Source organism: Rattus norvegicus, chromosome 13, assembly GCF_036323735.1.
Source record: "Rattus norvegicus strain BN/NHsdMcwi chromosome 13, GRCr8, whole genome shotgun sequence".
Taxonomy (NCBI): Eukaryota; Metazoa; Chordata; class Mammalia; order Rodentia; family Muridae; genus Rattus; species Rattus norvegicus.
Genome location: NC_086031.1, coordinates 70,511,124 through 70,538,156, shown reverse-complemented (window position 1 = coordinate 70,538,156; position 27,033 = coordinate 70,511,124). Strand labels below are relative to the sequence as shown.

The following is a 27,033-nucleotide window of genomic DNA, read 5'->3' as shown; positions in this document are numbered from 1 at the left end:
GACAATCACAATGTCCTACCTCGTGGCTCTTTTCTCCCACCTATTTTGAATTCCCACTGTGAAAACTGCGAGAAGGAGCACCCTGGAACTTTCCAGGAACAAGATAAACCTGTAACGACCATTCCAACGGACTCCGCTTCCGTAGGATACGGGGGCCGAGAGCGGCCAAACGCTGCCCCGGCCTACGCAACGACCTCGAGTGCTGCCTGAGGCCCCTGTGGCATTCGTACCCAGACCCAGCTCGGAAGTCTGGCTCGCCGGGGGCGGGAACCGGGGAGCGTCAACCCGTATCTGGACCCTCACTCTGGCAGTTCACGCGCTCGCAGGGGCGGTCCCGGGAATTGGCCCCGCCTCGGGGCGGAGCCTCGTAGCTCCTCCTTGCGGGCGGAGGCCTGAGGTCGGAGGTGCGCGGCAGCCTCTGGGTACCGACTAGTCACAAACTTGAGCGAGGTGGACAGTCAAGCCGCCTAGGATGAGGAGGTGCGGCCGCCACTCGGGGCCGCCGTCGCTGCTGCTGCTACTTCTGCTGCTCCCGCCGCTGCTGCTCTCGGTGCCCGGCGCTTACGCGGCCCGGCTCTCGGTGCTCTACTCGTCCTCTGATCCACTGACGCTGCTGGATGCGGACACCGTGCGCCCGGCTGTGCTGGGATCCAGTAGCGCCTGGGCGGTGGAGTTCTTCGCCTCCTGGTGTGGCCATTGCATCGCCTTCGCTCCGACGTGGAAGGAGCTTGCTAACGACGTGAAAGGTGAGAAGTAGAGGCCTTCCCGGGCCCACCGGCAGGTCCCTCCAGTTGTCCCGCTAGCTCGTCCCCTCCCCTCGCGGCTTCCTTGGCCCATCGCAGCCCCTCCCCTCCCCTCCCCCAATCCATAGCCTGTAAGTTGTTCTCCTGGGCCACGTCCCCTCAATCCTCTGCTCAGGCTTCCTCTGACAAGTCTTTGTCTCTATCCTTCGAGAGGGTTTTCTTGCTCCCTGTGCTCTTCCCTGGGCCTTTCTCCAGCCCCCTTCCTCGTCCAGGAATTCCTTCTTGCCAACTTCCCTAGCTGTCGAGGTGGAACAGTGCTGGGAGGAGAGTTGACATTCATTCTACCACCCCCACCACCTTTCTCCATCCCCATAGCAAGTTACATAGTTGGTATACACATTTCCTTTCTGTCCTTATCTTTGAGGTGGATTTCTTTCTTCATTAGGTGGTTTACCTGTTTGCTGATTTCCAATCCAGGCCTCTCTTGACCAGCTACCTCTAGTTCCTTAGCTTCCAGGTCACATCCTTTTTTCTCTTCTCCTTGGATCTGGGCTCGCTTAGACCTTAACCTTTTAACTCCATGAGACCAAACTATATGTAGACCTGTGATGTGTGATTGGCCCTTGCTTCATGCTCCTGTCACTGGCCTGGATATTTCATGATTCTTCAGTACCAATTATGGGACCCACTATTCATTTAATTTCCACCTAAGGGGGGGTAGCAGGATAAGAAAAATCACAAAATGTATAGAGTTTTTTGTTTGTTTGTTTGTTTGTTTTGTTTTGTTTTAGGTGTGCTGTACTCTAGGAATGTTAAAGTATTTAAAAATAAGACTTACAGATGAGGGGACATGGTAATAATGGCAACTATTTATTATATACCGAGTGCTTAAATAGTAGGCACTGTATTGTGGACTTGACAGAATTTCCTCTCTGCAGCTTAAAGATCCCTGCTATAGCACGCATCTTCCAAACCCAAGACAAGGGTGCGGGGTGAGGGTGGGGAGCAGGAGTGGTTACGGGGACTGGTTCCTGATTTTTGTCACTTCTCTGTCTGTGTGTCCCCAGGTCTGTGGGGCCAGGCAGGACTCTAGCAGAGAGCTCTTAACCTGACGTAATCGTTGGATGGGAACTGTAAGCCTCTTAGGGCCAGGCGTTTCTGGAGACAGGAAAACTAGAGCCTCGGTTCCCCTCCTGTACAGTTGACGGTTCTCCACAAGCTCAGATGGGTGTAGGTGGGTACTTTGTTCATGTTCCTTCTCAGACTTCATCTCCCCCTCCCCTGAGCTGCTGGCAAAGAAAGCGCTTACCAAAGTGGTCTCATGGATCATTGTGTATTTTTCAAAAATAATTTTCTTCAAGACAGGGTTTCTCTGTGTAGCCCTGGCAGTCTGGGAACTCACTCTGTAGACCAAGGTGACCTTGAACTCACAGAGACCTTAAACTCTGCCTCTTGGGTGACACCACTGCCTGTCCCCCAAAATAAGTTCTAGCAGCACTCAGAAGCTTTTTTCCCCCTCCTCCAATTTATACTTGCCCACATGCCTCTCTGTCGCCATCATCCATATGACCAGTCCCTAACACTATTTTAATGACATCAGCACATTTGGTCAGGGCAAGAGGGAGAAAGAATGTGGGCTCTGGACCTGAAACACTGAGGGGAAGTTATACCGGAACAGTGTAGGCCTAAATGCCATGAAAGTCCCCAGTCAATTTCTAAATTGAGTCTCTAAGAGGTCTCTAATGGCAACATATGGACTCGCTCTAGAAGACTCTAGACTTCAGAGTGCTAGAGGAAAAGATTAGCTTCTGGCTGACTCGCATGCTTGGCCTCTTGCGACCAGAGTCTTCCTATGAGATGCACTCCAGGCACTAACACAGCCCGTTTCCAAGAAGGGTCTCCCATGGAGTGGTAGTCCTTCTCTGAAAAGAAAAACAAAAGCAAATCTTAACTTGTGGGAGGAGAAACGGAGACATCAAAGTCTATGGAGATAAACCAGGAGGAGATGGGAGGTAGGAGGTTTCAGAGGAAACTGGGGGCCTCTTTTTGACCAGGGTCGAGTCATCCTTCCCTTAGCAAGATTGTATAGGCAGGGGGCAGAATCTGGAGTTGGTCTGAAACAGCGAGCAGTGTCTTCCACAGTTCCCTTTGGAGAGGCTAGGACTTGTCTCCCTTCTGTGTTCTGAGGTTCTCTGAGGACGTGTGACCACAGGCTAGCAGATGATCGCTCTCAAACCACTCAGTCCTGTCACAGTAGTGAGCTGCGCTTACCAAATACTACAGGTGTCTTAAACAGGAGCAGAGAGTGTGTGGTCGTGGGGGCTGAGAAGACGTTTAGTAATCCTGGCCAGCTGGCTGCAGGCCTTTAATCTGACTGGATGGGGCTCATTTCTTAGTGAGTTGGATGGTAGTTTCTCCGGGAAGTTGCTGCCCAGGGGGAAGAGCCCTTGTTTCTGAGAGTCCATTTGCCCCTTTCTGTTCCAGAGCAACTCCTGTTTGAGAAAATGATTGGGTCCCCTTGGGAAGTTCATTACTATTCACTGGCTAATCGGTTAGCAAATATTTGTTGAGTCACAAAGCATTGATTGCATAGCAGCTGGGGCAGTGAACTATACATAGCAGGAAAATGGGCAGCAGCATGAAGCTGTTTGAAAAAGACAGAGGAGTGGTTCACCTGTTTCTTATGGTAGGAATTCAAATAAAGGGAGAGTCACGGAGGGATGAGTTGAGCAGTCAAGGCTTTGCTCCGGTGGCTGTTAAACACTTCTCTTTGCCAAGGACTTTTCATCGATGGTCGAGAAATGGATGGTGAAACCCCTCCTCTACATACCCTCCATTTATTTTGGCTCTTGATTATGAAAGTTCAAGTTCAAGATAGGGTGTCTCATTGCCTTGGGTCTTTAGCAAGACTAAATACATCACGGTATGAGTGCATGTCAGTGAGTACTCACGGTTTGAGCCAGGAAACAGCAAAAACATGTCCTAAAATGCAGGCTGAAGTTCGTTTTTCCTTAAAGATTTGTCTGCTTTTATTCTATGTGAGTGAATGTTTTACCTACATGTGTGTCTATGCATTATGTATACAGTATATCTGGTGTCTGGAGGCCAAAGGGGACATTGGGTCCTCTGGTACATAGTTTCCAATGGTTGTGAGCCATATCAGTGTTGGGAACTGAACCCAGGTCCTCTGCAAGAACAGCAACAGCTCTTAACCCCTGAGCCATCACTCCAGCACTTGGTAGAGGTTCTTAGCAATTTCTGACTTCCTGGCACAGGCAGGACAAGTGGTGGCTGAACAAAGCAGGGTATCCATGTAGGAAGCAGCGTATTCAGAGCTGAGGTTTGTAGGACACACGTATTTGAGCTTCAGTGAGTACTGTGGGCTTCTTCTTTACTCCTGGGAGCACCGATGGCATCTTGTACTTATGTGTCTGTGATGTCTACCACAGAATATGGTCTAGGGTGGGAACACCCTCATGACAACCAATGGCCAAAGCCTCACAGGATTCCAAGTGATGGTATGAACAAGAAAACTTGCCACCAGTGCTATGGCTCCTCTTACTCAGGCCAGATGTCCATCTCATGTCAGGAGTAGAGGAGGCATTTTGTCTATCTCATGACCTCACTGCCTTCAACAGGGAGCAAGGAAGAGACATGGCAGTGATGGTGTAGCACTGAGTAGCAGCCCTTATGTAAGGTATGCTCAGATGGGGCAATCAGGAGCTAAGAACAGGCCAGCACATAGTGACCAGGTCTTACTGGCCCCTGGTGATTTGGGTAAGCTTGTATTCCTGTCTTAATTAAAGGATCAGGCTTGCTTAACATTCAGAGGTAACATGGTCATTTTTCTTGCTAAAAGTTATTTGCCATCCAGAACCTGAACAGGTTTTGGAGCTGCAACGGGCAGTAGATCTAGACCACTAGTCCTGGCCCTCCAACCCACGAGGAGCTGAGTCCCACAGAGGAGGCATGTGGACCATACGTGTGTTAGTCAGGTGTTACTCTGAGTCATTCTTCTGCCTCTGGGCTCAGGGTTCTTCCTGAACCAAGGAGTCAGGGAGGTCACCCTACCTTGGACTCCTGTGCAAGGGCATAGAGGAATTCCTCATCCACCATTCCAAAATTTAGACCTCTCCTGGTGTCTCTTTTCCTTTCTACCATCCATTCCCAAGTTACTGTGTTCTGCCCAAGTCTAATAGCAGTAGGACATGTTTCTCCACATGAGTGAGTTGGGAGGGGTAAGAAGCCAAACAGCAGAAAGCCCCTGTCACCCACAAAGCTCTAGCACTGTCCACACAGCTGGGCTGTGCCAATATGTCACCCACAGAAAGAACATACTTAGTTTAAGTATCTTATTTGGTTTTGCTTTGTTTGTTTGGGCTTTCTCTGTGTAGCCCTGACTGCCTAGAACTCACTTGGTTGGCTTTGAACTCAGAGACCCACCTGCCTCTGTTGAGCTTAAAGACATGCTCTGCCTCTGCCCAGCTAGTTTACATGTCTGAACTGGGTTTCATTTGTGATTCTGGAATCCTGTAATGTCTCCATCTATAACACAGAGTGTTCTGATGTGCTGAGTTGGGGGGAGTGGCTTTACAGACAAAAGGGCTGAAAACAAGAGGACCCAGAAAACAAACAAAAAAGTATTAGTCATTTCATGGTTACTTTCTTTGTAAGCTTTAGAGCAGTAGTTCTCAACCTTCCTAATGCTGCCGCCCTTTAGTGCAGTTCCTCATGTGGTGGTGGCCCCAAACTACATTATTTCAGTGCTACTCATAACTAATTTTGCTACTGTTATTAATAGTACTGTAAATATCCAGTATGCAGGATACCTGATATTCGACCTCCCAAAGGTCAGCTGGAGACTTTGTTACAGTGTTGGCTAAAACTGGTCTTTTGTGAGTTTGACTGTTATCTCTCCTGATCTCTTGGAGGTCAGGTAACTTGGTTTCAATTTAGTGGCATAGAAAGAGCTTCATGAATTGTTTCTATTTCATTTATCTGTTGGCCCTAGTACATTTGCTCAGTCTAAACCAGTGGCCTCCTGGAAATTATATTTAATGTACTAGAACCATGAATAGCCAGGCTTACAGTGTTTGGTATACAGTGCATACTATAGATGTATGTGTTATGGTGGATCTTTAGGATACTGACATTGAGACACCAGAAAAAAATCCCTTGGTCAGAACCTAACCAGTACCTCACTGGCCCCAGCTTTCACCTCCACCACCCTTTGTGATTAAACCAGGTCGGAAGAGGCATTGGTTTTATTTCATAGAACACAGGTAATCGGGGTTGGGGATTTAGCTCAGTGCTAGAGCGCTTGCCTAGGAAGCGCAAGGCCCTGGGTTCGGTCCCCAGCTCCGAAAAAAAGAACCAAAAAAAAACAAAAACAAAAACAAAACAAAACACAGGTAATCAAAGCAAGCCAGGTCGGTGGCACATGCCTTTAACCCCAGCACTTGGGGAGCAGAGGAACATGGATGTCTAAGAGTTAGAGGTCAGCCTGGGCCACATATTGAGTTCCAAGCCAGCCAAGGATACGTGATGACACTGTGTGTGTGTGTGTGTGTGTGTGTGTGTGTGTGTGTGTGTGTGTGTGTGTGTGTAGGGGGTGGCAGCAAAAGCAAGTCCACCCATCAGCTTTCCTCTTGTCCTCCACCTCTGACCTTATCCTTGTCCTCCCTGCATCCCTATGGGAAATCCAAGATTGAAACTATTGTTCCGCTCTGAATCCTGGGATTAGCTCCGAGGCTCGAATCCTGGGTTCAGATCTTAGATTTACCATCAGTTAGCTTACCGTGCCTTGGGCTTGGTTTTCTGATCTGTTTCATAGTTAAGGAGAGCAGATTTGGTGATAATGCTTTAGTACTTCCTCATTGGGTTGTTGAGAGCACTGAACTAGATAAATTGAGCACACAATAAACTCACTACATGTGCTGATAGCACAGTCCTTTAAGTAAGCCTGAAGTCCAGGTCCCTGCCAGGTATAGGGAAGGTACAGTCACTTCCACCATTTTCTCTAAGAGAAGGCTGTGATTGGAGCAAGAACACAAGTATAAAGGTAATGCCCAGCCCTCGTACAGTGGGGAGAGGAACAAGTGAGTTAGTCAAGCTAATAGGCCTCTCAAGCTGCGAGGCTCCTGAGTCTCTCCTCATTGGCAGATAAGGGTGTGACAGACCTGGGGGATGGTGGCAGCGGAGTGTAATGATGCAGAACGTACTGTTCTTTCCACTTCCTCCATGCTGCGATATTTCTTGAGGATAGCTGGGCCTTCCTGTAAGTCCCCAGCACAAAGTTCTGCCCTAGGGACAGAACAAAAGGCACTAGGCTCAGAGTGTGCCAGATGGCTCTAGGAGATGGCCTGTGTATTTCACTGGCCCTGGGTCTAACTTTGTCAGGGGCACAAAAGGAACTTCATACACTCTCACCTGTGATTCATTGTGACACCCTGGACTTGGGCAAGGGTGACCATTGACGAGCTCTTCTATGACCTTGCTCTTTCTTTAAAGCAGAGGTTCTCATCCTGTGGGGCATGACCCCTTTGGAAGTCAAATAACCCTTTTACAGACTTCACCTAAGACCATCTGAGAACATAAATATTTACATTATAATTCAAAACAGTAGCACAATTATAGTTATGAAATAGCAATGAAAATAATTTAATGGTTGGAGATTATCATAACATGAGGAACTATATTAAAGGGTCACAGCATTAGGAAGGCTGAGAAGCACTGCTCTAAGGGATGAAGCAATCATGAACGGCCCCAGGCATTATCACAGGAGATGCCTTAACTCCACCTACTACTAGACTGAAGGAAAACTGAGGCTGGAACCAAAGAGAGCACTAGAGCTACAAAGAACTGAGAGCCAGTCCCTGGTCTGGGTTGAGTGCCTACTGTGTGCTGGTAAGGGTTGTTGGGCATCAGGGGTTCCAAAAAGCAAAAGACAGTAAGAGATGAACACTGTAGTCGTTATGTGAGTCCTGGAACTTTGGGCACACGAGGCAGCAGTTCCTGGGAGAAAGTAGTGTTCCAGCTGGGTTGGAGCTGACAGAGTTTTCAGGGACGGTGAACATGGTGGCTGCAGGGAGACCCTTCATTTGAGGATTGCCTGGAGATAAGTGAGAGCCATGTTTCAGAGGAGAAAGAAACCATTGGCTTTGCTTTGGAGAAATGCTAAGAGGGAACTAGATATGTGGACAGAGGACAGATCTAAAGACACTCAGGACTTCCAAGGAGAGTGTAGGTAGAGGGTAGCACCCTTAGAACCACAGGCGGAAAGGACTCATTGGTAGCTGGAGAGGCTAGCGAAGCAGCATATTAGAACCGGCATTAGAGATAGGATTATGAGGCTATCCCAAGAGACCTTCTGTGGGAAATGCTTGGAAGGGAAGTCAAAAAGCCAGAGCAGGTGTCCAGGCCGCCTAGGACAGGACAAGAAAGTGATGGCTAGATAGGGGAAGACACTCAGGAGCAAAGGTTAGCAAATTGCTATGGCCAGGAGACTGACTGTTCCTACAAGAGGAGCCAGCACTAGGGGTGAGGCTAGAAAAGTCCATGCCCAACTCACAGCACTAATATCTTTCTTTAGTGCCTCAGATCCTGCAAGTCTGTGCTTTATAATGTGATGCTGGCCATGCTTTCTCAAGGTCTATGTAACTGTGTGGCTCACGGCGGCCTGACCTGAGTCAGACCTCAGGATAGTTGTCTAATACAAACTGATTTTCTGTTGGTCTCCAGTCTGTGTCATCATTTGTTCTGCCAGTTACTTTCTCAAAAGGCTGGGGCCTGAAGAGAAGACATGACCAGTCTTCTGACTTCCCCAAGCCTTCCTTCTGGAAGGGTCCTGCATCTCCTGCTTTCTTCCATCCCCAGGATTTGTCTCTGTTTGGGCCGGGTACCTAAAGGACTGTGGAAGGTTCACTGGGGAACACAAGCTCCCAAGGCAGGTTGATTCTCTGGGAGCTGACCAACCTCTTAGGCAGCTCTTCAGAGACCAAGGGTTCTGGGGCCTACACTCCTCATTCCTCTTTCTTTAGCTCCTCCACCCTACGCCACATTCCACTAAGGCACTAGGGAAACTCAAATGTCATTACAGGGTTGCGTACCGTGCTAGTTAACCGCATCCCTCTAAGTGAAGATGGAGGGACGTGTCTCAGAGGTCATTTTCTGAAGGAAGTATGGCCTTGCTCATGGGAGTTTGGGGTTAATGCTGTGGGGTTTGGGATGGAAGAACAGCAGAAGGTGCCAGCTTCTCCTGCTTACTGGAGTCATCTTTGTCTTTTCAGACTGGAGGCCAGCACTAAATCTTGCTGTCCTGGACTGTGCTGATGAGACCAATAGTGCTGTCTGCAGAGAGTTCAACATCGCCGGCTTCCCCACTGTGAGGGTATGTGAAAAACTGAGCTAGAGTTGGGATGGTCTGGTTGAGCACACAGTCCTCTGTTCTGCATTTCCCTGGCACCTCCCTGGGCTGCTGAGCTCTGAGGGACCTCAGAGGTCCTATCCCCTGGGGCACTGTCACACCGTCTGATGAGGCATCTGTCGTTCTAAGAACGAGAAGATGAGTGAAGTAGTTGTAACATAGGCTAGTGAGGGCTGCTACCTCTCAAGGTTCTTTTTAATTTTTCTCACTTCTGACCCCCAACTCTTGGAGGTCTGATTGTAGTTTAAAACCAGAATACAGGCTCTGAACCATGTGTGGCAGGATCATCCTCTTTGGACCTGTTGGTTCTCCAGAGACACTGGAATGCTTCATTATCATCAAGCAATAGCCTTGACCCTTGACCTTGACCCACTGGAGCTTCAAAGTGACTTAAAGGGACAACCTCACCCCCACAGTCAAAAGTATACTGTGTGTTAGGTGGCAGGGCTTCCAGGAACAGAAATCACCAACAGCCAAGGCATGAGGGTTCTCCTACCGCAGCTCTGACAGAAATGACATGAGATCTCTGAGTCCCCTGTCAGGGGTCACAGGATACCAACAATTTTTAAAACTAATTTACCTATTTATTTTAATTTTATGTGCAGTGGTGTTTGCCTGCATGTAAGCCTGTGTGAGGGTTTTGGATCCCCTGGAACTGGAGTTACAGACATTTATGAGCTTCCATGTAGGTGCTGGGAATTGAACCTGAGTCCTCTGGGAGAGCAGCTCCTAACCAATGAGCCAGCCCCTCCATTTTAAAAACTAAACAATTGCCATGGCTCTCCAGAGCCCTTACACAGCCCAGAATAACAGTTGTAGCAGTCAGGGTAGGTAGGGTGAGGGCCCTCCCAGGGCTCAGCCCTGCCCACCATTTAGATAAGCAGTTTGTCTACAGCCATTAGAATATCAGGAGATGCCTTTGAAGGCTGAAATGCCAAGTATTGTCCCTGGAACAAGATATCTCTGAGCTCAGGAACCTCAAGTTTCAGTCAGACCCACGAGCTGGAACTCGGCCTGAGCACTCAAAGGTTTCATCTCCAGGAGTGCTGACCTCTGACCCCCACTGGACTCAGAGGCTCCCCATCCCAGAGGTGTCACTCCCTAAATGGTCACCACTTTCATCAGGACCCAGGCCCATGTAAGACCAGGTTGGTTTGGGGAACAGTGTGGTAAAACAACCTACTGCCACATCATCCAGGGAGGCTCTTATCTGTCACCTCTGTAAATAGAGAGTCTCCTGGCAAGGACACTGCTTGTCCTCCACCCCAAGATATGTAACAGTGCTTCTGTGAGAATGCTGTCTTTGTGCAGAGCCAGAGTGAGCAGTGCTAAGTGGGAAAGCCGTGGGAACACCAGTGTGGCTGGCAGCAAGAGCCATCCTCCATAGGCTCATGGTTTCCTCTCTCTGAGTCCTGAGCACTGTCTAAGCCACAGGGAGACCATTCAGGACATCCAGTTGGGGTTCTGTAGGGCTGACACGTGGAGCTTTCTGTCCAACCAGGGAGGAGCCAGGCACCTGGGTGTGAGGAGGAAGCCCAGGCAGTTGCAGGTCTGGAGGCTTCTCAGCACCTACCCGAGTCACGAAGTACACGCAGCCTGGATGCCTCAAGTGATTAATCACCTTACCTGCCCAGCTGGCTGTGGGAGAGCCTGGGAGGGACCTCACCTGGTGGCTCTGGCTTTCCCCTATTCCAGACAGGTAGCACCTGGCTGGGCCAGTTCAGTAGGCAGCTGCCTATTCATTCCCTAAGCTCTGTCTGCCCTGGGAAGCTTTTCATGACTTCCCCAAGGAGCCTGCTGCCTGTTTCACCTGTGGCCAATGGTTCAAGCTGTTGGTAGGCCTTTGCTCTTAGAGTCTCAGAGACTCTAGGCAGTACCTTCGAAATGATTTCTTCCTGTGGCTTGCAATAAGAAATATTTATTTTACATTGTGATCCCAAATTTGGTTGGTGTTAACTATTGCTAAAGCAAAAGTTAATATTTTTTGTTAGGGTAAAAATAAATACTGGCTGTCATTTACTAAATTACTAGGTTGCTTCTAGCATGTTTTAAAAAAGTTCTCACACATATTCAGATCTCCAAAGTCTGGCTTATGAAAGCCTAAAGGCTGTAGACACCTTGGCCACACATCCTAAAAAGCAGAGCAGTCAGGTAGCCAGATAGCCCTGTTGCCCGTAGAGGCCGTAGAGCCCTACGTGAGGACCCATGTTGGGTAGGGATCCTCACATGTAGAGAGTTTTGCTGGTTTGATGGGGACATACCCACACAAGTCTGGCCACCACAGTGAGTGATACATGTCTTTAGCACCTTGCCACTCTGAGCACACGTTAAACTTCCACTAGCCCAGCCACTTTAGAAAAGATCTAGCCCTAAAGGTCGGGATCCTGCTCCATTAGGTCCCCATTAGGCTGGAGCAGAATGCCTTTGGGAGGAAACACAGATTCAGGGAGGAGGAGGTGAGTCAGCTGTAGGTTTTGGCCGAACAAACCCTAGGCCAGAGCAGTGCCCCTCATTACGTGGTGAAGGCCTATTTAATGAGAATGACATGGAGGAGTACAGCAGAGAGTCTTCCGAGATGACACTACCTATTGGTAAGATTGCCATGTACGAAGGAACATCTTACCTGGAAGTGCCTGGGCACTGGCATTGGGGCATGGGGGTTGGTAGAGGTTAGTTTTCCCCTTGTTTCCTGATCTAATGGTAGTTTCTGTGTGGAGGGTACATCCTAGGAATCCTCTGAAGTAGGCGCTATTGATGGGGTTGTCAGCTGGCTGCACAAGGCTGTGTTCCCAACTGGGGAAAGGCTAGGAACAACCGACACAGGACACAGATGGACAACTGATTGGGAGGCAGGGAGCGGTCTGTGTGGTGAGTGCTGGAGGAGTTAGCCTCTCTTCCTGAGGTCTTCACCTGCTCATCAAAGATGACTTCCTGTGGGAGGGGGCTCCAAATGTGTGTAAGGATGGGTGGAGTCTGGCTAGGACAGAGAAGCTCGGGCCTCGTGTGAGCAGAACTGTGTGGTATATGTGTGTGGCATACAGGCTCCTGTGGAGGGCAAGGTGGGGCAAGGGAGCAGGAGCTCAGGAATGGCAGGTCCTTGGAAGCCAGGGGGTGGAAGGAGCACTGTGGAGTGCACAGCCTGGGTTGGTAGTCCGTGAGCTCCTACTGGAACCGTGTAGCTGAGAGTGAGTTCTCAGGACAACAGAGAGATTTCAGGTGCCTCCTGCTTGCCAAGAAATGGACATGGGCTCCCGTCTCCATTGTCACCTGCTGTCTTCAGACATCTACACTGGTTGTTCCTAGCACGGAAATTAAGTGCTCAGACTGCCTGTCGCTCTTTCTGAGCCCAGTATAAAATGCTTGAAGACCTGACTGTGTTTCCGAAACCAAGTCCTACACACCTGGCTCCAGTGCCACCACTGGAGCTTGTGTTTCTGTTGAGCTGTTTGGGTTCCTGGTCTCCTGTCTTGTGCTAACTGTCGTCCTGTAGTTATGAAAAGACTGGAGCCTCGCAGAAGCAGCAAGTCAGGGGAGGCAGGCGCTCCTTCCTGTGTCTTGTTTTATGTTGATGAAGGAAAAGAAAGAACTGGGCTGGAGAGATGCCTTGATGATTAAGAGCCTTGTCAGCCCTTGCAGAGGACCCAGGTCCTGAGCTCAGCACCTTCATAGTGGCCTAAAAACATCCTGAACCCCAGGGGATCCAGTGCCCTCTTCTGACCTCTGCAAGCACCAGACACATACATGGTATTTATACACTCATGTGGGTGAAACACATGTACACATAAAATGAGAGGGGGGAGAGAGAACTAACAAACTGTTGCCTGCTCTCAGAGAAAAGACTCGGTCCTGGATGCTCTGTTGGTTTTTCTCAAGGGTAATTGACCTCAGATAGGCATACATCTCCATGGCTGACTTAACAAGGATACATTTTCCTGAGGACAAAAATGTGCCCTGACTAGATTTCTACTTGAGCCTTCAAGGTGATGAAAGGGCTGTCCTGCTGGATTGGACAGAGGTCTGCAGAGCAGCTAAGTGTCTAGACACCATCCATACCGGGCACAGTGGGGCTGAGCAATGTATAAGCTGTGTACTACCCAAGTCAGGAGGTTGTCTTAGTCACTGTTTTGTTGCGGTGAGAGACACCGTGAGACCAAGGCATCTCTTATAAGAGAAAGCGTTTAGGTGGGGGCTTGCTTACAGTTTCAAAGGCTTAGTCTATTATTAGAGTGGGGAGCATGGTGGCATGTAGGCAGGTATGATGCTGGAAAAGTAGTTGGGAGCTCCATTCTGGTCTGCAGGCAGGGGGGCGGGGCAAGCAGGCAGGCAGACACTGGGCCTGATTTGATTGCTTGAAACTTCAGAGCCCACCCCCAGGCTTTCAAAATTGGCAGCAAGCTCCTTTGCTGGTTGAGCCGCCTCACTGGCTGAGGACTAGTACTTCTGACTCATGAAGAGAAAGCAAATGGAAACTAATGTAATAGACCAGGACCTACGTTTTTACCTGCTGGCCCTGGATAAGACAAGGCGAGAGGCTGTTGAAGCGTTCCCCCCAAGGCAGAGTTGCAGAACTCGCCAGATAACTGGATGGGGGTTGTAGCAGAGGGAAATGCCAGTGTGGGCAGCAGGGAGGAGGACTGATTGCTGGGGGAGAGGAGACTCAGGTGCAGACAGAGGCTGAAGGAGGGCTCGTCAGCATTGGTGTGTGGGCACAGGCCCTTCACACCTCTGTGGAGTTTAGTAGATGGAACTGAAGTCTCGGACAGGTGAGAGTACCTGAGACACAAGGCTCAGACAGTGCATTTGTTGAACAAAGTGTATGACTTGGAGACAGAGAAGCAGGAGGTTTGTTCTTCATTCGCTCATTCATTCATTCATTCATTTGAAAGTATAAACTGAGCCCTTTCCTCCTAACGGTACCTGTCAGAGCACTTTAGGCAGAGAATGGTCTGGTGTGGAGCAGCAGGCGAGACTAAGAGCAGCACAGTTAATGACTGTGACACAGGAGAGCAGCCAAGGATGAAGTCAGGACAAGGGCTAATAGTAGCCAAGAAAGGCTGGTCTGTCCAGCAAAAACAGGGAGGGTGGCTACATGGAAAAGGGGGAAAAAAGAGGTAGTTTCAAGAATGTGTATATGAAAACAAAATAAAAGCTAGTCAGGACGTTGAAAGCAGCCAGCAGCTACTGCTGAGAGCACAAGAAGCACCAGAGACAGCTTGGGACTGGCTAGAGAGAAAGTCACCACTCAGTTCTCCTGAATGATTTTAGCTGAGTGGCGGGCTCAGAGGCAGGACAGAGATGTCTGGGGAGCAGAAGAGACATTTGGCAGTACAGGGAAACAGGCAATGAAGAGACTGAAGAGAGAAAGGTGTCTCTCTAGTCCTGCCTTCTGCCTTTCACAGTTTACACGAGGAGACTTAGAATCTCTTTATAACCCAGGAAAGGGGCTGGTAGAAAGCCATTTAATGAGAAGATGTTAATTAGTGGGAAAAAAAAATCCCAAAGTTCATGAGGTATGGGGCCACATTCTCAGAGGGCGAAATCATCCCCGAAGGTAGCTGGGAAGCTTCAGAACACCGAGAAGGCTGACAGTAGCCAGGACTCCTTTAGCCGTGCAGTCTGTGGGTGGGTCTCATGAGTGACTCTTGAGTTTGTGTGATAGATTAGAGCCATGAAACCTAGGGTCAAGGAGATGCCTTTTGTTGGGGGGAATGCCAGCATCTTTTAAGACTTGTTCAGACTTGGCAGCCTGAGAGCTGATGAAGGCTTTGAGAGCACCTCCCTAGCTATGAGAAAGGCACACTACTGAAGGCTGGTCCACGGTGGGAGAGGTGTAGCAGTGAGCTGAAGTCTGTCTTCCCTGTACAGAGAGAGGACTGAGCAGTACCACACTGGCAAACCACCCTGCAGTCTGTCCATAGAGATTCTTGTAAATCCATGTCCTCATTACATGTCACAATTCAGGGAACTTGTCACCATTTTGTAAGTATTAGAATAATAATTTTACTAGCTCAAGATTTGTTCAGTAACTGTCAAGAACATAGGTACATTGTAACATGTAAATGAGCTACTTTTATTCAGGAGGAGAATATTACATTCATATTTTTAAGAAAGAGTGGAGTAGGGTTGGGGATTTAGCTCAGTGGTAGAGCGCTTGCCTAGGAAGTGCAAGGCCCTGGGTTCGGTCCCCAGCTCCGGAAAAAAAAAAAAAAAAAAAGAACCAAAAAAAAAAAAAAAAAAGAAAAAGAAAGAGTGGGACAGGCAGTGAGGTCATAGGAAGCAACCAATCACATGTAGGGAGTGACTGGCTGCTGTGGTCTGTTTCTCTGGTGAATTTTCCCTTCCTGCCTACACACAAATGGAACAGACCAGTTCTAGCTGGTCAGTATTTCCTGGTGCTGAAGGATGTGTGTATAGGAGGGAGTGATGATGATGGAGTTGATATTTAATTAGTCAGTTTTGATATGGACTGGTTCCTATGCCTTGATTACTCTTGATTTTTGATTATTGAATCTTCTAATAATTCTAGGCTGGTGGTATCACTTTATATATGATATTATATATTATATAATTTTATATCTCATTTAAAAGATCAGAATACTGAGGTTTAGAGAAGCAGAAAGGTTTTCCATAGCCACAACAAAAACATATCAAAGCCAGGTCTTGAATCCAGTTCTGCCAGACCCTATGGCCCTCACCTAATCAGCTGCATGTGATAAAGCTGAGGCCATGCTGGTAGAGACAGGACTAAATTAGCAAAAAGTGTTCCTGAGTTTCTGAGAGCTGTCAGAAATCTGCAGACAGCTTGTCTACCAGAACAACCAACATTTCTCTCAGGACAGGAGGACAAAGGCAAGAGCCCTGCAGCTGTCTTGCCCCTTGGGCAGAGGCCCAGGCTATAACTTGTTACCCAGTGTCCCTTCTGTCCTCTCACCCCAGTGACAGACTTGGCCTGGGGTGTCACCCACTTGAGGAAAGAGTACAACACGATGTCGAAACAGCCTGTGTGCTACATACCTGTTTTGTAGGCTCAGATCTACCACTGAGTAGGACCTGTCCTAGATCCTTGACCCTCGGCTCAGTGCCACAACGGGCTGGGAGGTCCCTGAGGACACCAGCCTCAGAGCCCCTTTTCCAGGAAGAGGAGTGAGGGCAGATCAGCACACGGGCAGCTAACGTTAGCCAAGCAGTCATTCTCTTCTTCTGCCTGTATGAAGACCAGCAGTGACTTCATCGTTGGCTGAATAGCTTCCAGAAACTGTGTGCAGATGGCAGGCATGGTGGAGCTGGTCTCTGGTTAGGTTTCTGAGCCACTGACTCAAGGTTCTAAGGGTGCTTTAAGCGTTGAGGGAGAATTGAATGTAAAGACAACGAGAGAAGCTTCCCAAAACAAAGCCTCTCTGATGCTAGTTACAGGGGAAGGAAGTGAGGCTCAAAAAAGAGCAGTAGTCTCTAAGCAGCTTGAATGCCACCACTGACCGCTCACTCTTGTCTGTTTTCAGTTTTTTAAGGCCTTTTCCAAGAACGGTACTGGAACAGCATTGCCAGGTGGGTGCTCTGATTCGGCTGTTGTGTTGGCACTGCCAGCACTGTCCCAGCTCTTCTGGCTTTACATGGCTTCCTACATGGTGAAGAGGGGTGTCCAAGTGAAGTGTGTTTGGGTTTTCCATGCGTCTTCTCAGAGAGCCTGGCAGATGTCTCAGGAAAGCCCATCTGAGCAGCCCTTCAGATGTGCCCTAGCCAAAGTCCTAGGTTTGAGGGTGGGCACCTTAGTCCCAGAAGGGCTGTCATGTCAAAATTAGGTTGTTTCAAAGAACAAACATGCAGCCAGTTCTGAGAGATAACTCTTTGCCCTCAGCGTCCTTGACCCTCGGCTCAGTGCCACGACGGGCTGGGAGGTCCCTGAGGACACCAGCCTCAGAGCCCCTTTTCCAGGAAGAGGAGTGAGGGCAGATCAGCACACAGGCAGCTAACGTTGGCCAAGCAGTCACTCTCTTCTTCAGAGGATGAAAACCATGAGTGGCTTTTTGCTGATGTTTACTAAACAGCTTTCAGTAGCTCTGTGCAGGGATGGCTTTCCCCGCTAGTCTTTAAGCCAAGGAGCTCTCACCTCACCCACTTCTCAGGGGCTTTTTCTTAGAATTAGTTTGGGAACCCTTGTTTGTGGCTGAAACTGGCAAGGCTGGGGTCTGTTCTGTCCTGATGCCCTCTAACTGTTTTCGTTTATAGCCGCTGGTGCTAATGTGCAGACGCTGCGTATGAGGCTCATCGATGCTCTGGAGTCCCACCGTGACACGTGGCCCCCAGCATGTCCACCCCTGGAGCCTGCCAAGTATTTTGGGTTGGGGCTGACTTAGTGTAGCATGAGGCTTAAGCATGGAGAAGATGTTGGGAACCACAGGGCAGAGGACCCACACTGATTCCTCCTGTGGGGTAGATAGATCCCCCAGTGTGCTAGACATACCTTAGAGTAGCTGGGAAGTGACATCTTTCTGCTTCAAGAGTTAAGGAGCCATGTCCCTTAGGAGCTGGCTGAGGGTTGAAGGGCCTGACCTGCTGTGTGGAAGGAAAAGTGTGTGAGGGGAGTTCTCCAGATCCTACTTGATGCTGCACTTCCTGACTGGTCTTCAGGCGTGTTTGTGGGAGTAGGGGTTTTCTCTGGCCTAGTCCAGGGAAAGCCACTGACAAATGACAGAACAGAGGAGATTGGATACAACTAGGAAGAAAAGGCTAGGATGTGCCGAAGAGTAAAGCCCTATTTGTAAACTGATTATGGTCAGCTGGTCAACTGATCAACTGGTCAACTGGTCAACTGGTGTTGGATCCGATTCACAATGACTCCTTTATCATCTTTCCCAATTCTTCATCTTCCTAGAGGGCCTCACAGAGACCCTGACCAAGCATACACTCCTAATGTAGGTCGGGGTTCTACAACCGACTGTCTGTGCTGGTTGTTGGTTTCTTTCTTTTCTTCACTGCTGTGACAAATACCTGATAATTTAGAGAAAGAAAGGTTTGTTTTGTCCCATTACATTAGAGGTTTCAACCCAAATTTGGTGGGACCAGTCAGTTGGGATCTGAGATTATACAGAGTATCAGGGCAGCCAGAGCATATGACAGAGGCTACTCACGTCATGGTAGCCCAAAAGGAGAGAGGGGGTTCAGGACAGTACAGCCCCCGGGGCATGTGCCCAGTTGTACACTGTTCCAACCAGGGCCCACCTGATTCGGCATTGACTAGGAATCCATAAGCCGGATAATCTACTGATTAAGTCAGGCCCCTCATTAACCAGCCATCTCTCAATGATTGGGTCCACCTGCAGGGACTAAAGCCTTCAACACATGAGCCTTTTGTGGGCACAGTTCCTATCCAAGCTATAAATATCATCCATCTAAGAAGTGAGCTTGTCAGCCTGTACCCTGGTGCTTTTCTCCTCCTTCCATTTCCTCGTGGCTATGTCTGTCTGCCTGTCTGTCTGTCTCTCCCTCTCCCCTCCCCTCCCACTCTCCCTCTCTCCCCCCACCCCCCCCTCTTTCTCTCATACACATACATACACACACACACACACACACACACACACACACACACACACATTCTTCCTTTATAGTGTGTTTTTAGCCCTGGGAACCTTAAAAGCAACAAACTGGCCAAATCTGTCGACCTGTCTCTAAGTGATCCTTTTGGTGCCCCTTAGGAAGAATATAGGCAGACACACGTGCTGAAACTTGAGCTGCCTCTTCCAGAAGGCTGAGGACTTGCTCCTCTGCCAGCCTAGGGTAGGTATGAGGATGTGGCCAGAGAGACTGGCCACCTAATGCCACCCAGAGGCTGATATTAGGTAGCTACAGAACCTCTTTTATCCATCAAAGTTCTTCCTGATCCCCACTTGTCTGTCAGATTCATATCTCTGTACTGCCAGCAAGCGGGTTCTGGCATTGACCTGGTGTCACCCTTTCTTTTTGAGGCATTTGCTACATACATGTCTTTGGGTTAAGTGTGGGGAAGTGAGACACCAGGTTGAGGATAAGAGTAAGATGCAGTCTTTCTGACCCATGTGCCTTCTCAGTTGCTCTCTTAAACATGCTGGGAGAGACAGTTTTCACTGAGTATTTAAAACAATCTGTAGGTTAGTTCTATGGTTGAGAGAGAGAATTTGCCTTCTTAATCATTTCTATCCAAGAAAACTGGGCCTCACTCTCCTCACCTTGAGCTAAAAGGTTTGATTCTCCTGCACCCAGGACTCTAGTTCATTTCTTCCTTTCTTGTTCCTGTTTGGAGAGGAACATGCAGCTCTCCCCACTGGTCATGGCTTACTGTGGATCAGAGCTTGCACTTGATGGGTTCTAATCACCAGTCTCTTAGGGAACCAGTAAAACCATCTTCAGTAAGCCTGGGCCTTACCCAGAACGTGGAGACAGCTGGTCTGAAAGCATCCCCACCACTTCTCTTCCCCAGCCTGCCTCCTGTTTACTCCTGACTCCTAAAAGGGACAGAAAGAAAACTATAAAACAATAAAACCCAAGGTGGGTCAAATAAAGCAGAGTGAGGTAGCACGAGTAGCATCCTCTGAGACTTAAGGGTTCACTTTCCTTCCACTGGTGGGCTGGCAGAGGGAGGCCACAGGACTGTGGGACATTCTGCATTGGATGTCTTACATCATCCCCGTGGGCTATGGAAAGAGCATGACCCCGTTTATCTCTTGCAGGCTGAAGGATATCAATGAATTCTTTACAAGAAGTAAAGCAGAGTACCTGGCCCTGATCTTTGAAAGGGAAGACTCCTATCTGGGTAGAGAGGTGAGCTGCCCCAGATTTCCTGACTCTCAGAAGAGACCATGGGGAGAGAGCCCTGTTCAGACCAATGCAGGCAACTGATCCCTGTACATTTATTAGCCAGGCACTGCCTGACCCCTGGTGAGACACATGGGAAGTGTGGAGGTTCCTTTCAACTCTAAACGTTGGTATCTGTTCTTACCTCTCTGAAACTAAAAAGTAATACCTGCTAATTACTGAGTCTAGATACCACTAGATACCAATACATGGCTGCTAATCTCTAAACTTAAGAGAGTGGCGTAAAGTGTCTAGGATCACACAGCTGTTAATGTAGGACACTGCTGCTTGACTCAAAACATGTGTTGCTCTAACTGCATAGAATTGGGGTTTTTAAAAAATGGGGGAGCAGTCACATGAGAATTTAGCCTGGTTCCTTGTGAGGAAGTTGAATCTCTGACCAGCAGTGCAGGCTGGACTTCTCCATCAGCTTGAAGAATGTCTTTGGTCAAGTTGCTCAACCGTCTGAGCCTTATTTTTAGCTATGGAATAGAAGTAGTTATACTTATTCATATTAGAATGCCCACTGAGGCAGTCTATATACAGAGCTGGAATTATGGCCAGCATGCAGTAGGTGCTTTATAAAGATTCACTTCTTTGCTTGCTGTAGAGAGCGCCTGCTATGCTGCTGGCCCATGGGCTTGGTACAAGTGACGTGGTGTGCCCATGCTTGTTACATGTTCCATGACAAACACAGATGATTGACAGGTGCTGATTAGAATCAGTTCTTCCCTCCCCTGACACAACATGGTACTGTTCTATACCTCACTTCCTCAGCTACAGAGTAGGATTCTGCTTACTATCACTCTATTCTCTTTACAGATAAAATTTAGTTTGTTAAGATAAGTTCCACATAATTCAAGCAGGCCTCTAACTCACCAGGTAGCTGAAACTGGCTGTCTTGGTCAGTGTTCTATTGCTGTGAAGAGACACCATGACCAAGGCAACTCTTAAGAAGAAAAAAGTATTTCATTAGGTCTGGCATACAGTCTCGGAGGTCCACTGTCTTCATGGTAGTGGCGCATGCAGGCAGTCATGGTGCTGAAGTAGTAGCTAAGAATTCTATATTGAGATCCATAAGCAGTAGGAAGAGAGAACCATTGGGCCTGGCTTTGACTTTTGAAACCTCAAATCCCACCCCCAGTGGCGTCTTCCAACAAGGCACACACCTCCTAGTCCTTTCAAATAGTGTCACTCTCTAAGTATTTAAATATATGAACCTATGGGAGTCATTCTCACTCAAACCACCACATTCCACTCCACTCCCTGACCCCCATAGACTTGTAGCCATGTCATAAGGAAAAATGCATTTAGTCTGACTTCAGAAGTCCCCATGGTCTTTCACAGTCTCAAGACTACTAAAGTTCAAAGTCTCTTCTGAGACTCCTGCAATCTCTTAACTATAACCCCCTGTAAAACCAAAATCAAAAGGCAGATCATGTACTGCTAACATACAATGGCCCAGGGTATGCATTACCATTCCAAAAGAGAGGAAAGGAGGAAGCATTGTGAAGATATGCTGGACCAAAGCAAGGCACAGACCAGCTGGGCAAACTCCAAACTCTGTACCTGCATGTCTGATGTCAAAGGCTCCTCAATAGGAATCCCACAACTCTGGTATCTCCAGTATCGTGAGGTCTCCAACAGATTTACACAGTGGCCTCTCAGCTTCCATACAGGAGCACTCCTAAGACATACCTGCCCTCAGTGGCTTTCTGTAGCTGTAGAGGAAGATTCTACAACACATGCCTTGCATCCTTGACTCTAAAGCCAGAACCAGAAGCTACGTCCTGCTGTGTGCTGGGGCTGGAACCTGGCCCTTGTCCAGTTACATTCGCATCAGCTTTCTGTCTTCAGGTGGTCCCTGCACTGCTTGCCTTCCACAAGTTGGAAGCTTAGCTGGGTGGGTCTTACTCTGAAGTATGCACTCCCTTTGCTCCATTTAGTGTTTCTTTAGACTTTGAGCACTCGACTTAGCTCTATTCTGTTCCCTGGTGCTTCTTTTATCCACAAAGTGTACATTTTGTATTTTGTAAATTTTTTTGTGCTCAGTTTGCTCCTTTTTCATTATAGACCTGCATAAGAGTGACTGCTAATAACCACATGACAGAAACAATGAGGCTGTCTTGAAATCTCTGCCAACGTCATTAATCCAAAACTTGTTTCAGAAATCCTAGGTAGATTGGACAGGGCAGAACACAGCCACACTCTTCATCAAAATACCACAAGAGTGGTCTCTGGGACACTTACTTTCTTTGAAACCTCTTGAGCTAGACTGGCATTATCTACATTGGTCTCAGCACCAGCGCCTTACGTGCTCCTAGGATGGCCCACTAAACCATTTAAAGTTCAGCTGCTTTCCTAATTGAAAGTCCAAATGTCCACATTCATCCAACAAACAGCGTGGTTGGGTCTGCCCTGCTCCCTGGTACCAACTGGTGACCACCACATGGCCTGAACTCATGATTCTCTTGCCTGTGTACTGCAATATCTGTTGTGTACCACCATACCCAAGCAGTATTTTCCATGTAAATGTGTAGTGTATATGCGCATGTGCACATGTGCATGCGTGCGTGCGTGTGTGTGCATGTGTGCGTGTGTGTGTGTGCGCACATGTGTGTGTTTTCAGTCTGGCATCTGCATGCCACAGTGCACATGTGTAAGTCAGAAGACAACCTCAGGTGTCAGTTCTTACCTCTGCTTTATTTGAGGCAGTATCTCTTGTTCACTACTGTGCATGCCAGCCTTGCTGGCCTGTGTGCATCTAGAGATTCTCCTGTCTTCACCTCCCAACTCACCGTAGGCATGCTGGGGTTACAGATGCGTGCTATCACCAGGTTTTACATGAGTTCTGGGCATCCAAAACCAGCATCACATTTGTGGAAAAACACTTTATCTATGGCTCCATCTCCTCAGCCCAAGTTATATATTTTCAATAAATAACAAAGATGTCTGCCACGTGCTGGCCACTGTTACTAGCATTTTAGTAAATGTAATCAGTGAGTCCACATAACGACGGCCTCCTTTTTGTTACTGTCATCATCATTATCACTCTGTAGGTCAGGGAGTTGAGTGGAGGAAAGATTGGGCCTGTGAAGTTAGGATTAGGATTCTCCTGCTGCTGCAGCCATGGTATAAAGGCCCTAACAAGGGTTGCTGCCTCAGTGTTATTTTGGAGATTAAATGTGGCATTCTAATATAGGATAGAACACATAAAAATTATTGTCTGTCTAACCAATATATTTTTTTCTGACCTAGGAGAGATTGTGTGTGTGTGTGTGTGTGTGTGTATGTGTGTGTGTGTTTGTACACATATAAGAATAAATGGACTGGAGAGGTAGATCAGAAGTTAAAAGAACTAGCTGCTCTTCCAGAGGTCCTGAGTTCAGTTCCCAGCAACCACATGGCAGCTCACTCACGTGTATAGTGGGATCTGATACCTTCTTCTTATGGTGTGCAGACATTCGTGTAGAACAAGCACTCATACATGAAAAATATACACAAATACACACAGAACAAAAAGAATAAAAATAAACCCACATTGTACTATGCTTTACCATATTCGGTTGGTACTCCTGTATGATACACAAAGTGTGCGATCTGAACCCGTCCAAGGCCCCTTGCTTTGGGCGGTATTTGGTAGTTGTAACCTGAGGGTGGTATGAACTTTATCACAGTGGTCTGCTCTGCAAGGTTTCAAATCTAGCTAGAACACAGACCGCTCTGCCCGCTGGGCGTGCCCTCCACACCCTATTGTCTCTGCAGGTAACTCTGGACCTGTCCCAGTTCCATGCTGTGGCAGTGCGCAGGGTCTTGAATTCAGAGAGCGACGTGGTGAGCAAGTTTGCTGTCACTGACTTTCCATCTTGCTACCTGCTGCTTCGGAATGGTTCTGTTTCCCGAGTGCCTGTGTGAGTGTGATAGCCCCATCGTCTCCTCCCTGCCCGGTCACTCTTCTGCCAGAGAGGTTACTAGAAAGAGCAGCCAAGTAGGAGAAGCAGATGTCTGATCCTCTGCGTGAGACAAGACCTCCAACATTGTAGCTCAGGACTCCTGCTGCCTCGGCCCTGAGCACCACCCATCCACACCATGGCCTGGCCATGTTATCCCACACCTCTGCACAGAGGTGTCTGCCTGGCGAGGACTCAGATGTGCTGGACCTTCCCTCCCTTTGCTTTTCTAATTGCAGAAAAGATCATTAGGAGCCAGACAATAGTCTGCTCCAAAATGTCAGGAGGAAACAATGAAGCCCTCAGCTGCTGTCAGCCTCCTGCTGCTGAAAGGCCTGTTAAATAGCACCAGATGGTGCCTCGGTGCCCTCCTCGGCAGATGATTGATGTCAGCCTGGCCCTGCAGGCAGAAATTTGGGGGGCCAAGGAAATCAAGGCTACCCTAGGTACCCAGAAGACCCAGAAGTTGTTCCTTGGGGTCTTTAGTGCCACCCTACACTGAGGCTGGGCCAGGCAGCCCCTGCCCTTTCCCTGTCCAGGGCCACCAGGTGTCCCTGAAGCAGGCCTGCCAGAGCCAAGAAGCTCACAAGGGGCCTGGGAGGCTCGATTCCGGGCAGGCCCAGAGGATGACGGTCCTAGAGGCAAGGAGAGCCATTGCTCCTTCACTTGGAGTTGGTGGAGGAGAAAATTGTTTGTGACGATACTGCCCCTGAGCCATCTGCTCGTTGATAGATACTGAGCCGGGATGGCAGAGCAGGAAAACCATGCTTCCTGATGCTGGCTCCCGTGGGACATCCTGTCACGGATGCTTATCTTGGCCAGACCTTTTAGAGGAGATACTTTCTGTCTTTAAGACTCCTGTATTAGGGAAGAGAAATCAGGAGCATTTGGACAAACATGGCTCTCTGTTGTTGTTAAGTCTAAAATTACACATCATTTCTTTGACTTCCATGAGGAGTAATGTCAGCTTGTGATGTCACCTGCTGATGTTACCTTGTGATGTCTTGGAACAAGATTGTGGGAGGGTGGCTGCCTTGAGACCAATCACACCCAGCCATTCCTATCTTGGGCAGAAGTTAGTGGGTTTTGTTCTGTTGTTTTTCTTTGTGGTGCTAGGGACCAAACCCAGGACTTGTACAGCCAGGTAGGAGCTCTCCTGCTGAACTGCATCCCCAGTTCTCTGTAGCAAAATGGGTGGTGTTCCCAGTGGGCCTACCTGCCTCGGTCTCTGTAGACCATGCCTTGCCTGGAGCCAGAAGGCACACTGAGTAATCCTCAGGCCCAGTTATTTTTGCAGATAGGGGTTCTGTATCTGCCTGGTGGAAAAGAGGATTTCTATAGCATGAACCATGAATAGACAGGTCAAAGTGAGGCCTAGGGAGCCAAAGACAAGATGGGACCAAGTTTAAATGTCTCACTAAGCCTTTCTGTAGGAGGAGCCACCTATTTCCTCTCCTGACAGTGCTCAGCTATGTGATTTTTGTCTTTGTCCTTAGCACTTCCATTTGCTCTCTTTCCAGGCTGGTAGAGTCCAGGCCTTTCTATACATCCTACCTGCGGGGGCTCCCTGGACTGACCAGGGAGGCTCCCCCAACCACAGCTGCACCAGTCACTCCTGATAAGATAGCACCCACAGTGTGGAAGTTTGCAGACCGGTAAGGCTACTTGGTTCTCCTCACACATCCCTTTCATGAACAACTGCCTTACTCATGCCTGTTCTTTTCATGGGAAAGCCTACCTCTGTCCCTTCAAGGCTGGCCTTGGGGTTTCTTTGTTTGTTTGTTTTGTTGTCTTTGTGCTGCTGGGAACCCAACCCAGGGCTTGAGCACACTAGGTAGAAGCTCAACCTAATACGTCCGGATGAGTAGCTCACTGGTACATACTAGTCCTTTGGGGATCCCTAACTGCTGACCATGCTCAAAAATCTTGATGTAGGCTCTCCTGTCTTTGTGCCAGGATCCCAGTGCCAAATGTGTTTTTACCAAACAGCATCCACGTTACCCTTATAACGGAAGGAATGCTGGCTAGTGTCCACAGCAGCAAGACTGAATTCCAGGCCAGGCTCAGCTTCGTAGTGAGAGGGCAAGAGAGAACGAGAGAAAGGGGAAGAGGGGAGGGAAATGACCAGTAGAGTCCTCGTGGAGGATCACTGGGGAGGTTCTACACTAACTTCTGCCCTGAGTAGTTTCTTCAGTGACAGGCATATGTTAGGCACTTGGGTTCAGATCTGTCAAGTGGGGTATGAGAACTGAGGTCTGGCAACCATGAACATTAGCTCAGAAAGACTGTTGCCCATGCTGCCCCTGTGCCCTCTGCCATCCCAGTTCCCAGCAGTAGTGAGTAGTCAAACCTTAGTGTTTCACTCTCGCAGAGGGCCAGCTTCTCTAGAGCTCTGTGCGTGTGTGTGTGTGTGTGTGTGTGTGTGTGTACAAGCGCTGTTTTTTCTGCCCCTAGGGATTTTTGCTAAGAACAGAAAGAAGCTCAACGCCTTTGCATAAGGGTGATGTAGGCAGATGCTGAGCTAGCCTTGATGGTTGCCTTAGCTGACTCTACAAGACTGATGTGTTCCCTGCTAATAGACTTTATGGTCCCTCAAAGCATCCGTTCTAGGAAGTCACAGTTTCATCTGAATGCCACGGTCAGGGAGCTCATTGCGTTTTTGGATGGTCCTTGTTACCGTGCATTGTGTGAAGGAACTGCTTGTTATGAGGCTTCTGGGCATCCTGATGCCACACATAGAACTGAACTGTAGACCTCTTGCTGTTCCCAGGTGCACAGTAAGCAAAGCTGTGTGACCGGGCAGCTTAGATCTGGCCCTGTGAGTAGGAGAAAGGTCCAGAAAGGATCTCATACCCTTGCACAGGGACTTGATTTGTGGAAGCACAGTGGAAAGAGTTTTAGTCAAGTGAAAAGGAAAGAAACTTGCAAGGTGACCCTGACTGCCTGGGAGGCGGCTCGGTGGGCAGAATACTTGTGGAAGGACGAGCCTTGAGTGAAGTCACTAGCACCATGTAAATGCTGGATGGAGTGTACCTGCAGCACTGGTGACGCCGCAGACAGGCAGATCTCCGGGGCTCCAGGGTCAGTC

The 27,033-nt window shown here is 48.6% G+C and overlaps 1 protein-coding gene across 2 annotated transcripts in view; it reads left to right on the top strand.

Annotated features, from left to right (window-relative positions):
* Positions 1–445: 445 nt before the first annotated feature.
* The window catches only part of Qsox1 (quiescin sulfhydryl oxidase 1), a 37,652-nt gene continuing 11,064 nt past the window's right edge, over positions 446–27,033 (top strand). For both annotated transcript variants that reach the window (NM_053431.3, NM_001109898.1), the window contains exons 1-7: positions 446–746; positions 9,032–9,132; positions 16,668–16,713; positions 17,395–17,497; positions 19,872–19,962; positions 23,761–23,906; positions 25,466–25,600. In NM_053431.3, coding sequence (NP_445883.1) covers positions 473–746; positions 9,032–9,132; positions 16,668–16,713; positions 17,395–17,497; positions 19,872–19,962; positions 23,761–23,906; positions 25,466–25,600 — 896 coding nt within the window. In that variant the 5' untranslated portion in view covers positions 446–472. The remainder of the gene's footprint in view (positions 747–9,031; positions 9,133–16,667; positions 16,714–17,394; positions 17,498–19,871; positions 19,963–23,760; positions 23,907–25,465; positions 25,601–27,033) is intronic.